The 26,582-nt window shown below is 43.6% G+C and overlaps 1 protein-coding gene across 2 annotated transcripts in view; it reads left to right on the forward strand.

The window, feature by feature from the left end:
* Positions 1-1,138: 1,138 nt before the first annotated feature.
* The window catches only part of CD247 (CD247 molecule), an 83,908-nt gene continuing 58,464 nt past the window's right edge, over positions 1,139-26,582 (forward strand). The window contains exon 1 of one of the 2 annotated variants that reach the window (XM_027526551.1): positions 1,139-1,340. In XM_027526551.1, the coding sequence (XP_027382352.1) occupies positions 1,283-1,340 (58 nt within the window). In that variant the 5' untranslated portion in view covers positions 1,139-1,282. The remainder of the gene's footprint in view (positions 1,341-26,582) is intronic. The other variant, XM_027526541.1, reaches the window with a different exon arrangement.

Below are 26,582 nucleotides of genomic sequence, written 5' to 3' on the forward strand. Positions count from 1 at the left end.
AGATTATCTTGTGCTAAAACTTTTGTTGGTATTTGTAGAAGTATGGGTTGATTAATTTAGAGAGAATTGTGGGCTTCTTAAAAAGAAGTTTCCTATCGAAGACCAAGATACATCTTTCCATTTACCCAAGTCCTTTCTGTATTCTTCAGTAATGTTTGAAAGTTTGTTTCACACAGATCTTACACTTTATTATACTGTATAAATAATACAGTTTATTTATGAGTGTTAATCTTTTTCATCATTGTAAGTTGGTTCAATGTTTAAATGCTGTCAAATAACAAGTGTTTGAAGTATTATGTGGGCTCTTCTGTTTTCTATGGTCCAAATTCAAGCCAAGTTCAGATCTGCATCCTCAGCAATTTGCTTTATCGGTAGGGACGCTGAGGTCTAGAGATGTTGAGTGACTTACTCAAGGCCGCCCAGCAAGCAGATAAGAGAGATGGCACTAAGACCCAAGTGTTCTATCTCCACATTTTACCTGACTCTGAGTCTAGAGCTCTGTCGTCTCACCAACCACCATAAAATACACGAATCTAGGAGAGCAGCGAACATTCTTAAATGCGCTGGGAACTTGTATTTGCTTAAGGTGAACTCGCTCAGTTGTGTCCGACTCTTTGAGACCCTACGGACTGTAGCCTACCAGGCTCTTCCATCCGTGGGATTTTCCAGGCAAGAGTACTGGAGTGGGTTGCCATTTCCTTCTCCAGGGGATCTTCCCAACCCAGGGACTGAACCCAGGTCTCCTGCGTTGTAGGCGGACACTTTACTGTCTGTGCCACCAGGGAAGTCATGTATTTGCTTAGGGGCTGACTACATCAATCAAGATAGGAATTAGATAAAAATTAGGCAAAAAGAAGGAAATGGCAACCCACCCCATTAATCTTGCCTGGAGAATTCCATGGACAGAGGAGCCTGGCAGGCTACAGTCCATGGGGTTGCGAAGAGTCAGGCATGACTGAGCAACTATCACTCAGACAAAAATTAGAAAGAAGGAAAATAAAACAATGGTTAAAGGAGACGACAAAAAAAAAAAGCAAAAATTCAGACAGACACACACACACACCCCAAACCCTCAAACCTCCAGAGCTTCCTGCCTGTGAACCGAAAGGGGGAGTGTGAGTTTCTTGGCCCGGTTGGCAGGTGCCTTCTCAAAGGCCCATCGTCCTCCACTTCCTGAGGAGGCAGCAGCAGAACAAAGCCAGCAGAGACTCCTTTCCTCTTCTTCATCCAGTCACAGCTGCCTCGGCCTCTGCCTCCGGGCACCATCCTGGGGAAGGACAAGATGAAGTGGACAGCACTTGTTATTGTGGCCATCTTGCAGGCACAGTTCCCAATTACAGGTAAGCCTGGATGTTTCGATGGAAATGAACTTTTAGAAACTCTTTGTACATATGTGTGGGATGGAGGGAGAGAGCAGAGGTGTGGAGAAGAGCCAATGTCTCCTTTAAATCTTGCCCTCCCCAAAGCAATGGGCAGCTGAACAGGGAAGGGTCTGTTTCTATAGAGACATCTGCTTCAATATGGCCAAGTTGGAAATTAGCTTAGAGTCAGCTGCTTGAAAACAGACCTGTGTGAAGTACGGATTTTTCCAGTGATTAAAGGAGAGAGGGGGAAGGATGAGGAGGAACTGAGGCAGGGCTTGTGTGGACAAGAGGAGAGGGAGAACTTAACAGAAGCTGGGAGGGACCAGAAAATATCACCCGGGCCACGTTTTGTGCTGAAGCATTTTCCGAGTCTTTGTGTATTCTTCTTTTACTACCTTGCTGGCTCCGTCACTCAGCTGCCTTCCTGCTTCGCCAACAAAGAATGTTTCATGTGCTGTTGGGCAGAGAGGGTCATGGCTGGGGTCACGGCTGTGGCTTACGTGAAGCATCTCCATAAGCCAGGCGCTGACTGGGTTAACGAAGGAGGGACGCGGCCTTCTTCAAGGCCCACATCTAGGCTCAGCTCTGACATGGCTGCCCCTGCGCCCCACAGCCAAGGGCTGCTTGCTGACACACCCACCCCGGGCTCCGTGACTCACCCACTGCCCCTTGCTTTAGGCAGCTGTCTGTCTCAGGCCAAAAAGCCAGAGATGCTGACAGCATGTAGGGGACAGATGAGAGGATGTGACTTGTTAGGTCACCACCACGGGGAACAACCAACCAACGAGAGAACTTACTCCTCACTTCATTTCAGTCCCCAGAGACTAGCTTTTCTACAGTCCTTTCATTCCCACTGTGTTTTCCAGCTCAGATAATAAGAAGAAGAAGTGAAAAGAAGACAAAATGGATTCTGTCTGGGGTTTGGCATCTTGGCATTTTTACAAGAAATGGGACAGGCTGTATTTGAATCTAAAAAAGTGGGAGAGTGGTCAAAAACCAACGCCTTTTCTCCACTTTACAGCTCACCTCAGCGTGGGAGGGCGTTTGGCAACAATGGTGGGAGAGCCGGAGAGGCCACGGGCGCTTTTGCTCCTACCAGAGAATACGGCACAGCCCTGGCCTAGGGCCTTGGGGGTTTCGAGGACTAAGTAATCATGGGGTTTTCTGTAACATCACAGCTCTCTTCTCAGAAAAGGGCTTGCTGGGTATGAGTCACGTGGTACTGTGGGGTAAGGACACCAGGGCGAGCCCAGAGCAGCCCATCCTTGTGTGCAGGGCAGGGTGGGGGGACCTGTGACGCCATAAGAGCCTATGAATTCAATGACTTCAGAGGGAACAGATGACAGCAATAGATTCAGACCCTGGGCTTCAAGTGGGGGACTGTACTCAGGAGATAATTTCACCATCTGAAGTTTTTTCAGGGGTCTATTTGTTTTGAGCCTTGAGGCTAAGGCAGGGACAATAGAATTAGAAAAGAAAAGCTGCTTGAGTGGTAGTGACTGCCAGGCGTGGTAAACAAAACCCCACCCAGAAGACAAGATGGGGGCCATACCCATTTCCACAAGCAGTGTACAGGAAGAAAAGCTTTACATTCATCTTTCAAAGCCACTTGCTTTGCCAGTTTGGAGATTGAAATTTCAGCTATTTTTAGATGACGCTCCTAGCCTCATTGAGGGAGGGCAAGGGAGGCTTAGAGGGGCCTTTAACACCAAGGGCCACAAAAGGCACCCATGTAGGCTGAGAAGACACGCTTTATGATTTCCTTTGGAGGAAAGGCTGCTGATGAAATTTGAGTTGCGGTCTTCCTTCTTTTCTCGCTCAATTAAGTTACTTACTCCCCAAACCCGTTTAAGATTTCTTCTTTTTACTTAAGACTTTTCCATTTGTTTTCTTGCAATTGCCCAGATCATTAAGATCACAGCAAATAATGCCCCAGTCTGTCTACCTGAGGAAGTCTTCTTGGGTGAGTCTGCTAAGATAGTCACTTGAAGCTGAAAGAGATTAAGATGGAGTGCCTAATGGTATGGGCAGAGTTTTGTCTGCAGAGCCCTCAACTCATCAGTGCCTTTAACACCAAGGTGGCCACTACCTCACAGTGGTCAATGTGGCCTTGGTCCTTCCTTTGCAAGGAAATGCAGCTTTGACACACAGGCTCAGGAAAAGGTGATGTGGGAAGAGTCAGGCCAATTACAGTGCTGCCGATTTCTCAGCTGTGCAACCTTAGGCAAGTCACTTAACCTCTCTGGGCCTTAGTTTTCTCACCTTTAAAGTAAGAATAGCCTTCATTGCAGAGCTGTGAAAATGAGAAGTAAATGTTGCATGTCTGATACATACTAAACCGTCCATACGTAAAAGTTGTATTAATTTTTATTACTATTACACCCTGGACTGTTTTCTTGTTTTCATTACCCAGTGACAGGAAATGGAAACCCACGGTTAAGATTCTTAACCTGCTTTTGATTGTGTTGTAGAGCAGCACTGGACATTTTCTCCATCTGTTGAGATCCAGTTCACCCTCCTTTTGGTTTTTGAGCATGCCCGTAACAGCTCGGGAACACAGTGGTGATCCCTGCCAATGGGAGGCCCAATTGTGAACAAGTGTCAAACCTTTGCTGGGTCATAGGATGAGCGTTACAGCAACCATTTTTATTTTTCCGAGATACTTATTTTCTAGGGGATATTCCCTCAACGTGAAAATATGACGAATAGATATAAGTAGTTAGGGGGAGCAAATTAGAACACAGTTTGCCTGGTCATCACTGGTCAGGGTGGCCAACCAGAATTTTAGCCAAATGGTTGGCGTGGCTGCGCAGTGACCAGGGTATTTAACGGATTTAACTGAACACTCTTTGCAATCAGACCTTTGCTTAAACTGCTTGGGGCCGTGCTTGAGGGAAGCTTTTGAGTGACGCCAGGACGCCAGGAAGTTTTTCATGGATGGCACGTTCACCAGTGGTTTATTTTGATTTCTGGTCATCTGGCTCTACTTATCCACATGATCTGCTTCATTTTATACCACGGCCTTTCTCAGATTTGCTAGCCTATTTACACATCCGCTGCTGCAAAACATTCCCCAGAAAAACAGCTGCGAAATTGTTGCTTAGGTGAATAACCACTGCTGAATTTTTTTAAAAAATCATTTTATTTTTGCCTTTGTCTTAAAAAAATTTTTTTAATTGGATATGCACTTTTATTTTCAAGAATCCCTGAATATGGTATTTTCTGTTTTATTTCAAAGAATTCAGGCACCACTAGGGAACTGTCTTGCTTTAGAGTTGTCCAAACATACTCTAATCCTTTTTCTCCTGAGCCTTATTTACCTATGGGGGCTTCCCTGGTGGCTCAGCTGGTAAAGAATCCTCCTGCAATATGGGAGACCTGAGTTTGATCCCTGGGTTGGGAAGATCCCCTGGAGAAGGGAAAGGCTACCCACTCCAGTATTCTGGCCTGGAGAATTCCATGGACTGTATATCGCAAAGAATTGGACACGACTGAGTGACTTTCACTCATAGCTAACTGATTAAATAAACAGCAGCAATTGTTCGAAATAAATTTCTTCTCTGTTTGGGCCAAGGTTAGTTCTTATCAGTACTAAAGTGACTGTAGATTTAACCAATTTGAGAAAACATAAAGTCCATTTGGTTAAAAATAATCAAACTAGTCATTTGATCTGTTAATTGAAACAAAATGATCTATTTAGTCACTGCACATACACAACTACTCCTTCCAGTCTAAAACACAGTCTGTTTTCTGAGGGAAAAGATGCTTTAATCTTGCTCAGAGATACCCCAGCACTTAGCACAGTGTTTGAAGCAGAGCTCACACACAGTAAATATTTGTTGGGTGAATTAAAAGGGTCGGTGAATGAATGAAGTCTAGACCTTTCTGTGTGATTAAATTCACTGTAATGGTTTATGGAGGGGCATTATTTAGACTTTTCTTCTAGAGAACTTAGCGTAAAACAAAGTACTTTAAAAATTAAACAGGTGGAGAGAACAAGGCAGTTTGAGTAAATAGACTGATTAAAATTATTTATAAGGACGGTCTAAGATAAAATCCTACCACTGTTAAAATTTTATGATTGGACCGTAAGAAATTTTTGATATTCATTTATTTGAGACCTACAAAAATGATAATTTCATATGATTCAACTAATACTATATCTTGAAAAGTAGACAAGGAAAAATATTCATTTTTCTGGTTTGGCTTTAACATTAAGGAAAAGCAGAAAATAAAGAAGGCTACCACTGTTGGAGATTAACTAATGGACTAATAAATTAATGAAAGGCAAGAAGGAGAAAAATAAAAATTTGTGGATTAAAGCATAAATCAAATTATTCAATTGTCTATTTCAAAATATAGAAAGAAAAAAAAAGCAGGATATCTAATCATTATAGTCCAATATGGTCTCAGTTACTATGTAAATATCTCAACTAGCTATCATTTTTTTCTGTCTTCATTTGAAATATTTTACAAAAAATATCATAAAATCAGAGGAAGTTATAAATTTGAAAAGAATTCCATTCCAAAATTTTCCCAAGTGTCTACATATCTTTATATAGCTATTATTTGCTGTTCAGTTGCTTAGTCATGTCCGACTTTCTGCAACCCCATGGACTGCAGCACACCAAGCTTCCCTGTCCTTCACCATCTCCTGGAACTTGCTCAAACTCATGTCCATTGAGTTGGTGATGCCATCCAACCATCTCATCCTCTGTCGTCCCCTTCTCCTCCTGCTGTCAGTATTTTCCAGCTTCAGGGTCTCTTCTGACCCTGAAGTCGGCTCTTCGCATCAGGTGGCCAAAGTATTGGCGCTTATTACAGTTTTATTACAAAAACAATTTCATGTGCTTTTTTCCTTAATATTTTATTCTGAGTATCTTTTTTATGCTTAGCTTTCATAATTATTTTTAATTGTTATGTTAATTCCATAGTTTATGCATCGTATTTTCTTACTTATTGTTGGATATTTGGGCTATTTCTAATTTTTGTTATTATAGCTAATCCTGCAAGAAAATCTTAACATATATAGCTTAAAATTTTTTTTTTCTGACTTACTTCCTTGGGCTAATTTCTCTAGGGTTGATAATTAAAATAATAGGTTAAAGTAAAAAAACATTTCCTAGGATACTTTAGACTTCTATTGAAGTCTAAACAGTTTTTCCATCAAGGAAAGAGAATTGTTTCCCTAACTGACCATCTGCAAGTGTTTCTTATCTTTTCTGGAGCAGGCAATAGGGTGGAGGGACAGAGGAGGCCATTGAACCAAAAAGATCTGGATGGAAGTCCTGATCCCTCACCATCCTTTCACTGTGGCCTGTTGCTTACCTTCAGAGCCCCGTTCTTCTACGAGATGGCGGTAGCGATGTCTTGCCTCATAGAGAGCAGTGTGGGCTGGAAATGCTACTTAGAAGTGCCTGTACACAGAAGTGCTGCAAAAGCAGTAATCATTATGATATGTGCCTCAGTTTCCCAACCTACAAAACAGAAAGGATATAATGTTTCTGGTAGAAGAAAGTAGAAAACTTGGTACTAACATGCTTTCTTTTTCTTCCTCTGTCACTAAATTGCAGTGTAAACTTGGGCAGAAATCTCTTTAGTTTTTGCATCTGTAAGATGAGAAGAGAGCTGAACACCCCTTTCAGCTACAAAATGAATTGCATGGTCTTGTAAAATTACCAGACTTTTAAGAACATTTAAGTTGCCTACCGTCTCACTGGTATTGGCTCATAGAATTAGGAACCTAAATCTTAGTCTTCCCTGAAGCTCCAATAAACAAATAAAACAAACACTTAAAAAAAAAATCCAGACTTCTACCTTATCACATATTTTTAACTCTCTAAGTGGAAGCTCCCACTGTGAAAAATCCAAGGACAGAGTCCAGCATTTTCTGGCTTGTCCCTTACGCTTGTGCATCGACCGTAGATTTATGGCCGCACAAGGACTTTGTTGGTGAGAATTGACTTGAAGAGAAAGCAAACTGCTGTCTGAAGCAGTCAAATTGCAGTGGTGGAAATGTTAGGAGCTTCCACTGTCTGCTTTGCTTGCCGGTTATGATTTGTGATACTCAGCAACTAATTTTCAGGCTCAAGGGGAAAAAAATAAATAGAAAGCATTTGAACAAAGACAGGCAGGACCCTTGCTGGTCCGGACCAACGTTCTATTAGTGCAGTTACCCCTTTATATTTACAAAACGCTTTCCAATACCTTCACTCATAACTCTCCTATGGCAAGTCGGCCGAAAAAGTAGTAAGATTCTCTTTTTATAGAAAGAGAAATGAGGATCAGAGGTTTGGTGACTTGCCTGAATAGAACCAGGCCCCAAACACAATTTTTCGGACCCCTTGTTCAAGGTGTGTGCTCTCGAATGTTCTATGCAGCCTCTCCACCAGGCTTTTTGTCAACTTGCAATATTATACGTGCGATGACTGAATTCTGAAGCAGACTTTTGAAGGTATTCCCCTTAGTTAGCATGCATTGTGATTTTCCTTTCAATTTCTGAAGTAAGAAATAACTGTTTTGATACTGAGTATCCTCATTATATATTTTTTCCTTAGTATAAAATATTTGGTTGTTAATATAGGATTGTGTTTTCCTCTGGCATATTACTATAATTCTGAACTCATGTTCACTCCAAATGGTAAAATCCATCTTTCCTGTTTTTCTCTTAATAAAAACACATATTTGGGAGCATTTCTTGAGAGGGACCAACCTCAGTTTGCAATTCAACCAGCTTCTGTGTGTGTAGGGACCCCTCCTTGCCCCTACCACATTATGCATAGGTGGAGATCAAAATATAAATTAAATTGTATTTGAGAAGATTTGATCCTAAATAATAGCCTTTAATTGATCTGTTTGGTAACAATGTATCTTCATTGAGTGTGTAAGATTTTGTGGGGTGAGTTTTTCTAAAAGAATAGTGTACTATTAATATTACACACAGACCTTGAGTCGAGATTTGGTTTCTTGTATAAATCCTAAAGGAGTGGGAGAATTGTCTTTAAATAACAAATGTCTACAATCAATTATTAATTATTTATGTCAGATTTTAGCCTTGAGCCCACTTACATCTGCCTGGGCTGAGCTCTGAGAGTGCAAAGCCTTTTGCTGTTGGCTGGGGCAAAGCAAACAGAAAAGAAATCTGATGTTCAGAGCAGAAGCTTTAAATTGCCAGATTCTGAATATCAGTGAATCTTAGTGGGGCTGCTCCCCAAGATGCCCGGCAAGAGGACTGGGAAAAGAGAAGTCCCCCGGAGATTCTCCAGGTGTCTGTAGGGCTGCTGGCTCTAGGTGCGTGGCTTTCAGCAAACCCCAGAGCTGGGGAGAATGGCTTAAAACCAATATCACCATGTAAGATTAAACAAATCCCCACTTTTCTGTATTGCTGTAGGTACTAGAAAGTCAGCTGTGTGTTCCTACATTTCACCAGTTCTGCATCATGTGATGTTGTTCTGATTCTAAACTGTAATGTGAACGTCAGCCCTGAGTTAGAACTGCTTTTTCTTCTTATGGGCTGGGAGACTTGGAGTGAGTAGCTATTATAGGAGAAGAGTAGAAAAGATAGACTGGAGGGGTGGAGGTGGAGATTGCCATCTGTGGCCCTGGGAGGCAGACTGGCCAGAGAAGCCAGGAGAAGGCAAGTGAACCGGGAGACTCCAGCATGGGGCCGGCTCAGTGTGGGTGCAGCACACGCGTGTGCTGGTGTGTGTTTGCCTGTGTGCTCTGCTGGGGGTAAAAGTGTCTGTGCCCCAGTGTACGTGTGAAGGTGTGTGTGAGGCTGTGTGTTTGTGCATATGTTCTGGCGTGTCCGTGGTATGTGTGTGTGCTAGTCTGCATGCAAATGAACGTGTCTTGCGTCTGCTGGCATGTCTCTCCATGTGCACCAGTGAGTGGTTTTCTGTGTATTTAAGAGGAAGCTGGTGGCAGCAGGACAGCTCTGTAGAAAGAAGGGCAAACATTGCTTGAGCTTAGAGCTGGCAATCTAGGCAGGAGAATGGCGGAGCTGAGACGTCGCTGAACCCATTCCAGGCATTCATTGCAGAAGGGAGTGAAGACAACTTCTGTCCAAACTAGAATCTCTAGGATTATGGAGAGGTGTGAGCAACTCCTTCATAGAGACCCTTTTCTTTCTCTCTCTTTCAAACTTTTTATTTGGAGTAAGTTGATTATCAATGTTGTGACAGTTTCAGGTGAACAGTGAAGGGACTCAGCCACACATATACACGTATCCATTCTCCCCCAGTCTGCCCTCCCATCCAGGCTGCCGCAAAACATTGAGCAGAGTTTCTTGTATTGTACAGTAGGTCTTTGTTGATTATCCATCTTAAACACAGCAGTGTGCACATGTCCATCCCAAACTCCCAAACTATCCCCTCCCCACATCCTCCTTCTCCTGCCCCTGCAACCATAAGTTTGTTCTCTAAGTCTGTGAATCTGTTTCTGCCTTGTAAATAAATTTATTTATATAATTTCTTTTTAGATTCCATATATAAGGGATGTCGTACAATGTATCTCCTCTGTCTGACTTACTTCACTCAGTAGGACAATCTCTAAGTCTGTCCATGTTGATACAGAGACTTCTCAGGTCACTCAACTGCCCTAAGTACTCCCCTCGTAACTCTCCCTTTTCCCAAGCCTGCTCTCTTTCTTTCCACCTTCCTCTCGGTTCCCTCTGCCTAGAATGCTGACCCTGCCTTGCCCCCCGCTGTGGAAACCCTGTCTTCCTCTTATAATCAAGTCCAGATACGTGAGGACCTCCTGGACTCACTGTTGACATTATTAGCAGCATTAAGGGGATAAAGGAAGGTGGAAAATTGTTGTTCTCATAACTCATAGTTAAAAATCCAACACAAATGTTCCCTACGGTGAGCCCTTCTCAGAGTGGAGGCCCAGCACACAGAGTTTCAGGAACACTTACCAGTGAGCAGAAAACGCCACCAGTTCCCCAGTTCTCACCAGTTCTTCCCACAGTGGTCATCCTATAAGTTTTGACTAAAATAGTCGAAATACATTTGATGCTTTTCTTTCTTTCTGCCCTCAAAACAGATTGCTAAGCAATTCGATAAAGTGGCTCTTAGTAACCTATTTTGGCTGTCGAGAGTTGGTATTGCCAGACTGATAGTTTTTTGCTGTAGTTGTTTTTATGTGTGATAGTTATTTTCAATATCTGGTTATTCAAACCATCTGGGTAGCACAATGCCCTTCAGTGGCCTCCTCAATCCACAGCTGGGAAAGAGAACAGGGGGTGGGAAGGGAGAGGGAGGAGGTGCCCAGCAGAAAATGCTACAAATGGCCTCATTTTTGCTGAAACTTCTGCCGGCATGTTTTTAGGCCTTACAGACCTTTCTAAGGTGACAAGAATTTAATTCTCTGCCCTGTGTTTTCTTTGAAGCACTCAGCTGAAAACATGATTTTTTTATTTTAAATTTGCTGCTTTAAAGCAAAATCTGCCATTCTTGCTAAAATACTCAGAATTTTATGTGTCTTTGTGCTACCGCTTTGATCCAAAGGAACCAGAGCAGTTTGAGAAGACTGTTTTTTGGTGCTCTGAGGGTTGAAACTGCAGATGACAGTTTAATAGCACAGTTTAAGAAATGGGGCACACGCATAGACTGTGTGGTCATGAGAAACCTCCAAGCAAAATGTCCCAGGGTCTTTAGGTTTGTGACTTATTTTTGCAGTCACAGGAGGTGGATGGGGAATGTATGTTGCACCACAAAAGGCTGATGGGTGTGTAGTGAAGTCAAAGAGAGCTCTTCCTAAAGAAAGTGAAGGAGAGTGTTAGTCACTCAGTCATGTCCGACTCTTTGCGACCCCATGGACTGTAGCCCGCCAGGCTCCTCTGTCCATGAAATTCTCTAGGCAGGGATACTGGAATGGGTTGCCGTTCTCTTCTCTAGGGTATCTTCCCGACCCAGTGATAGAACCCAGGTCTCCCTCATTGCAGGCAGATTCTTTACCATCTGAGCCACCAGGGAAGCTTTCATTTAACAGCGAAGAAAATATCTGTTGGTGGCATTAGAGACACAGAAGAATATAATTTGAAAGACTAGTTTTGTGGCAATGTTATAGGCTATGAGGAAACTTTGATGGAAGAGGTGTCATAGAGGTCATAGAGTCATAGAGTTGGTGGCAGCAGGAGGTGGATGATAGGGGATATAGTAAATTTGGAGGTGATGGTGGCAACTATCACGATGGTCCTGGTTCTTGCATTAGAGAAGGCTATTGTGGTGGGGGGCCAGAATATGGAAACCACGGTAACAGAAATGCTGATGGTAGCAGAGGATATAATGGTTACAATGAAAGACGACATTTTCGCAGTAGTAACTATGGTAGTGGGGGATACTATAATGATTTGGAAATTATAGTGAATAACAGCAATCAAATTATGGGCCTATGAAGTGGGACGGTTTTGGTGGAAGAAGCTCAAGTCCCTATGTTGATGGTCATAGATCTGGTAGTGGAGGGGTGGATATGGTATCAGAAGGTTCCAACAACTCAGCAGAAAAGGGCTAAAGTTCTTAGCAGGAGAGAGCGAGGAGTCATCAGGAAAGCTGCAGATTACTTTGAGGCAGTCCTCCAAAATGCACTGAAGGGGCTGTAAAAATGTGCTACAGAAGGAACGATGACCATAGTCAGAAAAGGTATTGCAGCTTAAACAGAGAATCTTCTTGTTCGGGACTGTCATAGCCACAGTTTGCAAAAAGTGTAGCTATTGATTAATGCAATGCAGTATCAGTTAGATATACATTCCTGAGGTCTTTTATCACTTGAAGCTTTGTCTTTTTCCTTTCAGTATATCAGGTATATTGTCCTGTAAATTGTGGTATTGATACCAGGAATAAAAAATTAAGAAATTTTTAACTTAAAATGAAAACAAAAATTTTCACTTAAAACAAATTGTTTGGTAAACCAATTGACTTATCATTGAGTGAGTATTTATCAAGCACTTCTCATATACCCCAAGGCAAACAAACAATCCTCTACATGGTTGGCCCAACCAGCCCATTAACCAGACCAGTCTTTGAGAGATGGATGCTGAAAAGAAAGAAAAGCTTTCTTTCTTTAAGAGAAAGCTTCCCTAGTTCTATAGGTCATGTTCTCTGGTTTTACGAGAAAGTCTTAATTTCCCTACAGGCTTGCTTCTTTATGGTCTAGTCTGATTTCCGTCATTTTGTGAGCCTGTGCTAATTTCCATGCTGAGTTTAATAGCAAAAGAGGCATATATCAGGAGATACCACCCAGGACTTCTAAGTTAGGCTTGAGAGCTTCAGAAATTTTCCCTTTGATTTCTTCAGATTAGAGAGGAAACTTTGTCTTTTCTTCTACTTCTCTATCAACACTTCAAAACCCAGACCTATATAAAATACACAAATGCTTTATGGACAAAATGAATCTTGCCTGTTTTCTTTGGATTTCAGTGGGAACAATAAAGATTGAGCTACAAAAGGTTGGCAAAGAGGATTTTTCTATTTCTTTCTATTAAATGTAGAGGCTTCAAAAGAACAGCTCAGAAAGTCAAATAATTGTATCTACCACAGCTCACCCATCCATCTCCCTGCTGACCTGGCCTGTGAAATCCCCTTTAAAAACTTGGTCAGCTCTCACCTGCCCATTGCAAATGCCGTATTGTTAAACGTTCCTATCCAGAATTCCACAAGGGAGGCTGCTGTAAAGCAAATTCCTTCCATTTCAACAGAGCATCTCATCAGGAATAGTTCTTTAGGGTGAGCAGAAGGGTACCTCTAATTTTCAAAGCTTTGTAATTTCATCTTGGAGAGGGAGCTACTTGGATACCAAAAACGGATTGTGAATAAAGTTATAATCACGAGCTCTTGCAATCCAAAGTCGCCTGGGGGGAGGATGTGAAAGGGAAGGTTTGGAGAGCAGTTTTTGATCTTCATGACAATTCCTTGATTTTTTTCATTAGGAAAAAAACACATCAGTTTCTAGCTATGGCTCTAAACTCAAAGCCTCATATTTGAAGCCAATCTAATTTCTGGTTTGGTTTCTGACCATAGCTTCCTCAGAAAATTCCTGTCAGCCATTTTTAAGAGCACAAAATGGCTCCTCTGTGCCAAAGGATAAAGAGAAGATTTGGCTGTTTAGGGATTTTTAAATTTCGGGTTGAATATTTCATAGCAGCATGCAAGCCTGGAGTAACTTCAATTAAAAAGAAAAAAGGCATCTAACCTCCAAATTGACAAATCATCTCAGACTAGTGCAGAATGATTACCCAAGGAAGACGGTACTGTGCTGCTTGGTCCTCTCTAGGGAGTCCTCTCAATGGGCCTAGGTGCTGTCCCTGTAATGAGTCCTCTCTAGGGAGTCCTCTCTATTTTCCTGGATGCTTTCCCCATAGAATTCCTTCAAACCCACAGTCTTTCTCCATCAGATATGATCATGGGACTTTACCTTTCTCTCCCATCACCTTCATTCCTTTTCTCTGAAGGTTTTTAAAAAATCCTTTCCAAGGGAATATAAAGACTCACATTTAATGGGATTTTGAATTATGCAAATGAAAAATAATACAATACAAAAAATTATTAATTTTTGTCTCGATTTATGTGCACTATTTACAATAATGTGGCTCTAATTTTGCATTTATTCCTGTGAGAAATTAACTAGAATTTTGGAAAATCATCAGGAATGAACCTTTCATATAGTGTAACTACTTTGGAATCAAAAGTGGCTTTGGTAACATCATGATTAGCTGGTGTGGATATGGGGAATGCTGTCAGTGAATTTTACTTTCAGTGATAAGAATGGAGCCTCTCTGGAAAGATTTTCTGTGACCTAAGTGGGGCTTCCTTGATATGACAGAATCACAGAATATTTGAACTGAAAGAGATAGATACCTTTGGGTTCTACTTCTGGATCTTACCAGAGAAGAAATGGCGGTCCAAGAGACAAAAAGCACTCTGGCTCTATCTACTTGTGTGCGTTTAGCTTTCTTTCTGCCTGTCCTCTGTCTGTCTTGCTCCTGACAGGATTCTGGGAGGAGTGCTGATTTGATCTTCTCTCAGGGGCTACGCAATGGCACCCCACTCCAGTACTCTTGCCTGGAAAATCCCATGGACGGAGAAGCCTGGTAGGCTGCAGTCCATGGGGTCCCTAAGAGTCAGATACGACTTAGCGACTTCACTTTCACTTTTCACTTTCCTGTATTGGAGAAGGAAATGGCAACCCACTCCAATGTTCTTGCCTGGAGAATCCCAGGGGACAGGGGAGCCTGGTGGTCTGCCGTCTATAGGGTCGCACAGAGTCGGACACGACTGAAGTGACTTAGCAGCAGTAGCAGCAGCAGGGGCTACAGGAGAGCAGGTGCTGTAAAGCAAGGCCCTCCTGCAGCCTGTTGCCCTGTAGGTCAGGGCCTGCAGCATTAATGGACAAAAATCTTAAGAACAGTGGGAACTTGATGTGTAGAAGCTTGAGTGGAGGGAGAGTACTTTTTGTCTATATAAAATAAAAGTTTAATGAACAAACAAGTGATCCAAATTCCTTATATTATTACTATATCTAGGTTCAGAAAATGCCTAATATATGTAAATGACAACTCAAAAAAACTGCTTTTTAAAACAAAAAAAATATTAGCCACATACAAAAGGACCTTCCCCCTGCTAGATGAGGCTCTTTGAAACTTTGGTGGAAGAGAATATTATAACAACACTTACTTGGGCGAATGCTATCAAATTATTATTAATGGAAGAATTCACGTTCTAATTCAACTGTTTTCATGAGTGTGAGTTTTCACTTAGTGGATTTTCGTAGCATACATGTGTGCATGCTAAGTAGCTTCAGTTATGTCTGACTCTCTGCAACCCAGTGGACTGTAGACTGCCAGGCTCCTTTGTCCGTGGGATTCTCCAGGCAAGAGTACTGTAGTGGGTGGCCATGCCCTCATCCAGGGGATCTTCCTGACCCAGGGATCCAACCTGCATCTCCTGCATTGCCGGCAGATTCTATACTGCTGAGCCACTGGGGAAGCCCTTTCATAGCGTAGACAGACACATTCAACTTTCTTAAAGGAGAGATGTGTCCAGATTTTCTCATCAGTTGTTTACCAATGGATGACCTTCCTAGGATTAGCAAGATTGACCCTTTGGACTTGGGAGAATTTCCTTTTAAGAGCTTTCTGTGATGTGGTTCTATCTGGGTATAGAAGCTCCCTGCTTGGCACCCCATTGATGACTAAGACAGACAGATAAATCAATGGCATCTTAAACATCTCTGCTGTGACTGCCCGGGGCCGTGGAGACCACAAGGACAGTGACCCACTGATCAAAGGCCCTGGCAGCCATCTAGTCATGACAGGTCCTCTCTAGCTGGAGAGAAAAGACTACAATGAGAGAAAATCGAGTTATCTTCCTATTAGTGAAGAGGGTATGTTATAACAAAACATTTCATTGTTGGAAATAATATCAGAGGTAGAAATAAAATACAGAGCGTAGCCATCCTTTAAAGAATCCTGAATATATTTTCTGAGGAAGCACTATTACATGTCAGCTACTGCACCGTGATAAGTCCCAGTTGCTATGCTCAGAGAACTCACAGTTGCGAGACACGACAGAGGTCTCTGACTGGTCTGGTGAAGTGATATGAGCTGCGGTAACAGTCAACACTTGTTGAGAGGAGTTTGTTTTCCGCGTTGTTTACATGCATTAGGTCAGATAGTCCTCTGGCACTTTTGCTGGTGTCCCCATGATGCAGGCAGGGGGCTGAGGCCCAGTGGCATACGGCTAGCTTGAGTTAGAGCTGGGCTTTGACCCCAGGCAGCCTGGCCCCCACTATGAACTATATTGCCCCTGGGAGATAACAGCTTACATTTGTTATGAACTTTGCGGTAAGACTTGAAGTTTGCTTGCCACAAAAAGTTGGGAAAGGGCAGATCTGGTGTTAGGAACAGAATGTCTTACCTCAGGAAGGGCTCTTAGTAGCCCCCTGCCCGTCCCTGGAAACTCATTCCCCACCCTCAGAATGGTTCTGGGATGAAGAGCCTGGGGACCTCACATCATGGCCCTTGGGACTGCGGTGTGTAGCTCACTGCCACTCAAGGCCCAGCACTGACTTCCCTCCATGGGGCCAGCTGCTCACATGAACCAGCTCTCCTCATCCAAAGGAGCTGACTCCTGAAGGTCTTGTTCACTGAAGTCTATAACAAAGGCATTGTTTCCCAAACTGTATTCTGCAAGATAGGAATGCTGTGCCACAGCAAGAAGGGATAGACGTACTGGAAACACTAGTTTGAGCAAACTTAAGGAAGGTTTCTTTTGTTGTCATTTCACTGCAGGACTTGTCAGAACCTTCTCTCTGCAAATGTGCCTTACACATCCCCAGAGGAAGAGAGGGAGAAACAATATCTAATAGTGTATGAATTGATTTGACCCAATTTGGCATTTATTTTTTCAGAGAACTGCTATTAAATGGTCTGCAGAATCGTTCGAAAAAAGTTCAATGGAGAACAGTATCAAGTAGTTCAAATGTAAGGGCTTTCAGAAAGCTACGCTGGAGGAGCAAAGGGATACACATTGGGGTCGCAGGATTTGAATGGGTAGGACTCAATGCAAAGAGGGGAGAGGAAGACACCCAAAGAATGGGAGGAATGTATCCAAGGCAGGACAGGAGTATGAATGTAAATGCCCAGGTAAGGACTTAGACGCTCCATTCCTTTTGAGCAGCTCTCATTTCCTACTCATATCCCCATGGCAATCAGGACAGGCGAATGATTAGGGGGACATAATTTAGGGACACCGATTGGGAGGATTGTTCCAGTGAAAAGAGAGGTCAGTAATATTTTACCCTTCTTAAGTAACCTAGGTGCTAAACTCTGCAACGGAAACTCCCAACAGCCTGGGGAAGGTTTAGCATGTCCTCTGTAGCGGATGATGCGTGCTCATACCACACTGGCCTCCCCCTCAGTGCCTGGCCTGCCTTCCAGCTGCCTCCAGCTGCACCCCTCAGCCTGCGGCCTCGCTCTGGCGTTTTGTGCACCTGGCCGTGCAGGAGGCGGTGCAGGAGGCGCTGGTGGTGCAGGAGGTCCAAGGCTCTGCAGCGGCAGCTCTGGGCCAGGGACTGAATTCAGACCCAAATAGCCTTGCCGTCACATATGCTAACCCTGCACCACCTATTTCCACAAACTTGCCGGTATCATGAAGCCCTGTTGTTAATAGTGGTGACTAGCTGAAATGGCACCCCACTCCAGTACTCTTGCCTGGAAAATCCCATGGACAGAGGAACCTGGTAGGCTACAGTCCATGGGGTCACAAAGAGTCGGACACGACGGAGCGACTTCACTTCACTTCACTTTCTGCTCCTGCCAGACTCCCCCACATATGTACTATATCTGTTTCCTAGGGCTGCTGTAATGAAGTACCATAGCTTGAAAACCAGTTAATGCTTTTCTCACAGTTCTGGAGGTTAGAAGTCCAAAATCAAGGAATTAGTGGAGTGTTGTTTCCTTCTCTGAGAGAATCTGTTTTATGCTCTCTCCTAGCTTCTGGTGGTTTGCTGGCAATTTTTGGCATTCCTTGGCTTGTAGATACAACACCCTGAATTCTGCCCCCAACTCCATGTGGCATTCACCCTATGTGGAAGTCTGTCTCTGTATTTAAACTTTCCCTTTTTGTAAGGACACAGACCTATTGGGTTAGAGCCCACTCCATTGACCTGATCTTAACTTGAGCATCTGCCAATACATTATTTCCAAATAAGGTCACATTCATAGGTACTGGGTGGGGAGAGGTTAGGACTTCAACAATCTTTAACAGGGTATGATTCAATCCATAACACCCACCAGTGCTTCCTGGGAATATCTCCCAAATAAAGTACTGGTACTCCAAACTTCATCTCAGAGTCTGCTTCTGGAAGAACCTGAACTAAGATACCCTTTTTAAAATTGGTACCTCAGAGGGGATACAGAGAGATTGTGAAACTTTCCAAGTACCATGTTCTTTGCTGAAATTATGGTTTGAGTCAGCATTTTAGTTTCTTACCTAAACACTAGAATATGTTTCTCAACCTTTCCTAAGACTATCTAGAAGGGCGGTTTCTATGATGGCCCAGTTTATTTGTTTTGAACATTGGTTGTTGTTCACCATGATGTGGTTCAGTGAGGAAAGAAAAGAGGCATGTCAAAGGCACAGGGGTCTTTGCCATCAGGCATCGCTAAGGGAAAGACACTTCCAGCCCAAGGCATAAGTGTTTATTTCCAGCCTGGCTGACTGTCAAGCTCCCACTGAAGTAACCGGCATGGAAGCAGACTGCGGGGTTGCCGAGCCAGCTCTGTCCCCTCCCTTCCTCCGGAGGATGGAATAAACATGTCAGAGGGGAGGGTGCTTCCCATCTCGGGAGCACCGGGGTTGCCCTTTAGAAAAACATCGCCAGCACATTCTGCAATCTCGAAATGAATCTGAATGGTAATTCAAGCGGCAGGGCTTGTTCTGGATTTTAGACAGTTCCAGACCCTGCTCCAGGCCCTTTTTTTCCAATCTCCATCCAGATTCCACATAACAGTGGTCTGGATGGCAAAGGGACTCTGACAGGAGGAAGGGCCAGGGTGGCAGTTGCGGCTGCCCTCTCCTGCCTTCTGTGTGGTCTCCTTCCTTGGCTGGTGAAAGAACAAAGTGTTTGCAGTGCTGGGGCCCCAGCTGTGAGGCAGGGTGGTTCCAGTTCAGTTTTGAGTTAAGAAATGCTTTAAACAAGTTCTTGCAAAGAGTCACCAGGAATTGGCCATTTCTCTCTAGAGCTTTCAACAGTCCATGAGCATTTTAGAAACAGGATTAGGGCCCTGATTACAAGGAATGGCTGTGTGAGTGTGTTTTAATTATGAATAGATTCTGATTCTAGTGAGACACTCTTGTTTCCAAATACAGATGCTTAGACCAGGACCAAGAGTGACTTGACTTTCTCTAGTATTACAAGTGGAGAAGGCAATGGCACCCCACTCCTGTACTCTTGCCTGGAAAATCCCATGAGCGGGGGAGCCTGGTAGGCTACAGTCCATGGGGTCGCTAAGAGTTGGACACGACTGAATGACTTCACTTTCACTTTTCACTTTCATGCATTGGAGAAGGAAATGACAACCCACTCCAGTGGTCTAGTGGTCTTGCCTGGAGAACCCCAGGGATGGCAGAGCCTGGTGAGCTGCCATCTATGGGGTCGCACAGAGTCGGACACGACTGAAGTGACTTAGCAGCAGCAGCAGCAGTATTACAAGAAGGTTGTGTGTGTGTGTGTGTGTGTGTGTGTGTGACAGAGACAGACAGAGATCAAGAGAGACAAGAGAGAGAATTAGGAGGCAGGAAAGGGACAGGAAGATGTATTAAAAAGATATTCGTGGCAAATAGTATAATTTTTAGGATTTCTTTCTCTTCTTGTTAGCAACCAGCACCTCAAGAGAGCTCTGGGGTGTGGGTGTGGGAGGAGAGTGTGTTGACTAGGATAACTGACGAGAATAGAAAGAGCACTACTTTTATTCTGCTGCTGGAAGACGGCCCCCTCCTCTGCTAGAGAACGCCACTCTGTGAGGTTCAAATCCTCAGGAAGGAATCCCTCCTGCTCAGCTCATTTGACAGAAAGGAAGGTCCTACCTTCTGAAGTAGGACCATCTTCATTTATTTCAGATTCCTTCCCTCGTTGCCAGCTTGCCATTCACCTCTAACTCCACCTCTAATGACGTTTGTCGAGTGCCTCCGCACACCTGGTGTTTCCCCGCAGGGTCCCATCTCACAGCCCTTCAATCTTATGACAACCCCTTGAAGTTGGCAGCAGTTCTCCATTTTATGGATGAGAACACCAAAGCTGTAAGTGACTTAAGAGGTTCGTCTCAGGACTTGTCATTAGCAAGTGGTGCAGCCTAGGTTGCACGCCTGCCATTGCTGGGCTCCTCGCTGTGCTGAGCTCCACCATGAATACAGCTGCAGGAAGAGGGGCATCAGAGGAGGGGCTGTGGTGTGGGATGCTGAGAGCAGACCTGAATCTCTCTTTGGGTGACTTGGGTGCCGCTGACCACACTTCTATCCATGGCTCTGAGACAGACCTGTCTCAGGCACTCTCCCAGGGGCACAGGGACAACCGCCAGACACCCGCGCACACACCTCTTGCCAGCACCATTTGCTCACCCACTGATGCGTGGCGACAGGGCTGGCTGCAATTGACCGAGAGCTGCTAGTAAACACTTACTGGATGCTCAGAATGGGTCCGGGAGCAGTTAGTCCTAGGAAAGACCCGTCCTCTGGCCAAGTCCCCTCCCTAGGGGTAGCTGGTCTTGACTAATGTAAAATGTGGTCTTCCCTTACGTGAGGAGAATTGTTTCTCAAACTCATCTCCCTCCTTCTTGGCATTGCTCAGACCCCATCTCTGGTTTGAAGACTTTGCAGCCCACGCAGCCAGCAATAACCCCTCCCTTCACTGAACGCCTCAGGTTTTCACCATCTGTCCCTCTCAATGGATGATGAAGAACGTGGGTTCTGGAGTCACACTGACTGGGTTCAAAGCCTACCTTCAGTACTTTTCAGCTGTGTGTCCTTAGGAGAAAATAAAGGCTTTCTGGATCTGGGGCTCTTCATCTGTTTAATGTGGATGATACCTATCTCAGAGGGGTTTTGTGAGAAGCAAACTCTTTAATGCTGAAAAGCATTGGGCTTGGTGCCCAGCCCATGAGCCCTTGATATACACCGGTTCATAAGATCAGTGCCCTGGGCTGTCATTGACTGCTGACTCACGTCATCATCCAACTCTTGTATTATGAATGAACTTTCTATGTGGTTACACTTCATTTTTCCAATGGAAAGATTCTGGAGGCAAGGTCCCTGACACTGTTGTTTTTTTCATGCCTAAAGCATTTACCATTGGACTGTCTTGAATGAAACCCAGTGGTTAAACAGAGCTCAGCAAACTTTTTCTCCAAAGGACCAGGTAGTAAACATTTTAGGCTTATGGGCCATAGGTCTTTTTCACAACTACTCAACTCTGCTGAAAGTCCCTCAGTCGTATCCGACTCTTTATAACTCTGTGACTATACAGTCCACGGAATTCTCCAGGCCAGAATACTGGAGTGGGTAGCCTTTCACTTCTCCAGGGCATCTTCCCAACCCAGGGATAAAATCCAGGTCTCCCGCATTGCAGGCAAATTCTTTACCAGCTGAGCCATAAGGGAAGCCCAGGAACACTGGAGTGGGTAGCCTATCCCTTCTCCAGTGGATCTTTCCGACCCAGGAATCAACCTGGGGTCTCCTGCATTGCAGGCAGATTCTTTAGCAACTGAGCTATCAGGGAGTAACACAAAAACAGCCACAGACAGTATGCAAGCCAGTAAGCATGGCAATGTTCCAAAAAACTTTGTTTACAAGCAGGTAACTGCCCAGATGTGGGCTGTAGGCCCTACTTTGCCACACCTGGTTAACAGCAATGGAAACAGAAGTCAGATACTTGGGTCCAAATTTACATCCACCACTTAATACGCCCACTTTTCCAGGTTTGTGTTTGAAAGAAGGCCCCATCAGTAAGTGTCTGCCTGTCTCTGCCCGATCCCAGTCCATGGCACCAGGGAGACACCCAAGGTGTCCTCCTTAGGCAGCTGCACAGCTGAAGTGGGCGGTTGACTGCAGTGAGCAGAGAGCACAGGTGTGGAACTTAAAACAAAAATGGTATACATTTGCTGGGGGAGCATCTTCAAGGTCAATAACTTTCTCACTGAAGTGAAATGGAAACACGAAGTGATTTGGCTGGGCTGAGGGATAAAAGCATTTGTTATTTTCTCTAATTTGCTGTGTTCATGGGGAGTTTAGTCATAGGAGTTTCTATTCTTAGGAACTCACAGCACGTCGTGACACACATCTTATTCACCCACAAAATAATTCTGTTCTACATAACAAGCCTTTACAGGCAAGGGGTGGAAGGCAATTATGAGAAATCATGTGTGTTAGGATTGTTACCAGTGCTTCAAGAGCATCAAAGTTAATTAACAAAGCATGTGTACAGACCCCCTCTCTAATCTTACCAGAAGCTCAGGTTATAATGAAAGGATGACATTCTATTTTCAACTTTCTTATAATCCTTGAAATTGTGTTGATTTTGAAAGTAAAAATACAATATCGTGTTAAGGAAAGTCAAGCACAGGTGAGAATTATAGAGCATTTAGAGTCTGGCTCAAAGTGGTAAGTGTTATTGTAAGACAAGAATGTATTGGGTGATGTCAAGATCTCATCATTGGGAAAATGGGAAGCTACATCATAAATGTCTGCCTGATCATCCTAAGCTTTCTCATTGTAACAGGACGAGTTGTTTTCTAAGAATAATAAATCTTATTAAGGAGAAGTAATAATCTCCTTTGGGACAAGAGTAAAATAAGTTGAATTCGGTTTGTCTTCAAAATATAATGAGTATTTCTCCAGTGCAGCATAAGAAATAGAATATCACCTAGGAGAAACTTATGTAGGCAGTGATAAAATGGGAAAATATAATAAAAGAAAACCCACATGCCCCGTGGAGGAGAAGCCCGCTGTACGTGTGATTGTCATCTTGTGAGTGGTTCGATCACACTTCATGGTTTTGCCAAGTGCTTTACTGTAAATTACTGTATGAAAAATTTATATCACTTTGAAATGTATAGGTTAGCCCCCTTTTATTGGCGGAGAAGCTAAAGTTTAAAGAGGATAGGTGATTTGCTCAAGATTATTCATTGGTAGAGGTGGAAATTGAATTTTATTCTTTTGGATCCAAATCCAAGCTTTTCTCCCACACCGTTACATGTGCACAGGGTATGTGTGTGTCTGTGGCCTGGAAGGGTGGCATGCAAAGAGGTGTACAACCTTACAAAAAAGAATGCACTCAACTAAAATTTGCACATGAACTTCATTGTTACAATACTTTTCATTTTCTGTTTCCTCTTAGAGGTTAAATTTTCCATTTCTGATTTTAACCCAAAGAAGAGCTAATTACATTTTATGGGCCACTCTTGAAGAAGGCAAACTGGAAAAAATATACAATGCCAACTAACTAGCCTAACAGGATGTGGACTCTTTTTTTTTTTATGTTTAGCTTTTTATTCTCTTTTCCTTGGAAAGATCCATTTTGCCATATTTTATTTTTTAATTAATTTTTATTAGCGTGTAGTTGCTTTACAATACTGTGTTATTTCTGCTGTACAGCAAAGTGAATCAGTTATATGTATATATATCCCCTCTTTTTAAGATTTCCTTCCCGTTTAGTTCACCACAGAACCTTGAATTCCCTATGCTATACAGCAGATTCTCATCAGTTATTTATTTCATACACAGCAGCATATATATGTCCATCTCAGTCTCCTGTTTCATCCCACCCACCTTCCCCCTTCTTGATGTCCACATGTTTGTTCTTTACATCTGTGTCTCTATTTCTGCTTTGCAAATAGGTTCATCTGTACCATTCTTCCAACATGTACCATATGCTTTCACATATACGTGCTAATATACGATATTTATTTTTCTCTTTCTGTCTTAGTTCACTGTATATGACAGTCTATAGGTCCAACTGTGTCTCTGCAAGTGGCAGTATCTTGTTCTGTTTTACGGCTGAGTAATACTGCATTGTATATATGTACCACATCTTTTTATCCATTCCTCTGTTGATGAACATTCAGGTTGTTTCTGTGTCCTGGCTATTGTAAATAGTGCTGCAGTGAACACTGGTGTGCATGAGCTTTTGAATTATGGTTTTCTGCAGGTAGATGCCCAAGAGAGAGATTGCTGGACCATAAGGTAATTGTATTTTTAGTTTTTTAAGGAAAATTGGCTCTACCAATTTACATTCCCCCATAGCGTAGGAGGGTTCCCTTTTCTCTACATTCTCTCCAACACTTACTGTTTGTAGATTTTTTTAAGTTATTTATTTTTGACTGTGCTGGGTCCTCGTTGCTGTGCATGGGCTTTTCTCTGGTTGCGGCGAATGGAGGGCTACTCTGTTGCAGTGCTCGGGCTTCTCACTGTGGTGTCTTCTCTTGTGGAGCAGGGGCTCTCGGTGCGCGGGCTCAGGAGTTGTGGTGCAGGGCTTCGTTGCTTTGCAGCATGTGGAATCTTCCCAGACCAGAGATCCAACCTGTGTCTCCTGCGTTGGTAGGCAGATTCTCATCCACTGTGCCACCAGGGAAGTCCTGGTTTTAGATTTTTTGATAGTGGCCATTCTGACCAGTGTGAGGTGATATCTCATTGTAGTTTTAATTTGCATTTCTCTAATAATTAGTGATCTTGAGCTTCTTTTCATGTGCTTCTTGGCCATCTGTATGTCTTCTTTGGGGAAGTGTCTACTTAGGTCTTCTGCTCATTTTTTCACTTTTTTAAAAAAATAATGAGCTACATGAGCTGTTTGTATATTTTGGAGATTAATCCCTTGTCACTTGCTTCATTTTCAAATATTTTCTTCCGTTTCAAGGGTTGTCTTTTTGTTTTGTTTATGGTTTCCTTTGCTGTGCAAAAGCTTTTAAGTTTAATTAGGTCCCACTTTTGTTTATTTTTGTTTGTATTTTCATTACTGTAGGGTGGGTCAAAAAGGGTCTTGCTGTGATTTATGTTAAGAAGTGTTCTACCTATGTTTTCCTCTACAAGGTTTAAGTGGCCATCCATAATTTAGGTCTTTAATCTGTTTTGAGTTTATTTTTACTACTAACTCTTGTACAATTTAACTCTAGCGACAATTGTACAGGAAACAAAATATCTACTTTTTTTGATATTTGGTCTCCGGTTGCATCAAATAGCTTTTGACTGAGTCCTCAGAGCAGGGCTTTTCAGCCTCTACACAGTAACATTTGGGGCTGGATAACTCTTTGCTGTGGGAGACTGTCCTGTGCTTTGTAGGATGTTTAGCATCATCCCTGCCCTCCCCCACTAGATGCATTGGCAGGTGGGTTCTTATCCACAACATCTCCAAGTTGTGATAATCCGAAAAGTCTTTGCTGCTGCATCGCTTCAGTTGTGTCTGACTCTGTGCGACCCCACAGACGGCAGCCCACCAGGCTCCTCCATCCCTGGGATTCTCCAGGCAAGAACACTGGAGTGGGTTGCCATTTCCTTCTCCAATGCATTCATGCATGCTAAGTCGCTTCAGTTGTATCCGACTCTGCGTGACCCTATGGACAGCAGCCCTTCAGGCTCCACTGTCCACAGGATTTTCCAGGCAAGAATATTGGAGTAGGTTGCCATTTCCTATTGCCCAAATCCTAGGGGGAAAGGTCTGCCCCTGGTTGAGAACTAGTGCATTAAAGCCATCATTTTCATTGGTCAGTCACTCAGTGATGTATTAGGCCTGATGGACAATCTAGTCTGACTTCATTTTGGTCATTAAGTTGCCCAGTACAGGCGGCTAAGCACTTTCCCAACATCAGTTGAAGTGAGGCAGCCTCAGGGCTGCCCTGTGAGACTGGCTTTTGGATGGCTCTTCCGAACAGTGGCAGCTATAACTCATGGAAGGCAGCCACTTGGCACTGTGTCTTCAAGTTGGCAAATTCCTTCTTCTGTTTTCTTATTTCCATCTAGATGGTGGGATTGAGGGAGGTCGGTTTCAACAGGAAGTGGAGAGAGCATAGATTTATGAGGCAGCCAGACTTTAATTGAAACTCTGGCTTTACCTAGCTATGTGACGTTGGGCAAGTGACTAGACCTCTCTGAAACTGCTCCTTTTTAAAATTTTAATGAATTAACTATTGGTTGCACTGGGTCTTGGTGGCTGCGCGCGGGCTTTCTCTAGTGGTGGTGAGAGGGCTACTCTTTGTTGCGGTGTGCGGGCTGCTTCTCGTGGAGCACAGGCTCTAGGCGCGCAGGCGTCAGTAGCTGCAGCACACAGGCGCAGTAGTTGTGGCACATGGGCTCTAGTTGCTCTGTGGCATGTGGAATCTTTCCAGATCGGAGATTGAATCTGCATCCCCTGCATTGTCAGGTGGATTCTTATCCACTGTACCACAAGGAAAGTCCTAAAGCTGTCTGCTCCTTTATAAAATGAAGATTGCCTACCTTAAAGAACTTGAGAATTAAAGATAATGTGTGTCAAGGGCCTGGATGGAGCAAGGCACGTGGTAAGCCTGTGATAAATGTTTTCTATATCTATGCTGCTGCTGCTGCTAAGTCGCTTCAGTCGTGTCCGACTCCGTGCGACCCCATAGACGGCAGCCCACCAGGCTCCCCCGTCCCTGGGATTCTCTAGGCAAGAACACTGGAGTGGGTTGCCATTTCCTTCTCCAATGCATGAGAG

This window comes from Bos indicus x Bos taurus, chromosome 3 (assembly GCF_003369695.1).
Source record: "Bos indicus x Bos taurus breed Angus x Brahman F1 hybrid chromosome 3, Bos_hybrid_MaternalHap_v2.0, whole genome shotgun sequence".
Taxonomy (NCBI): Eukaryota; Metazoa; Chordata; class Mammalia; order Artiodactyla; family Bovidae; genus Bos; species Bos indicus x Bos taurus.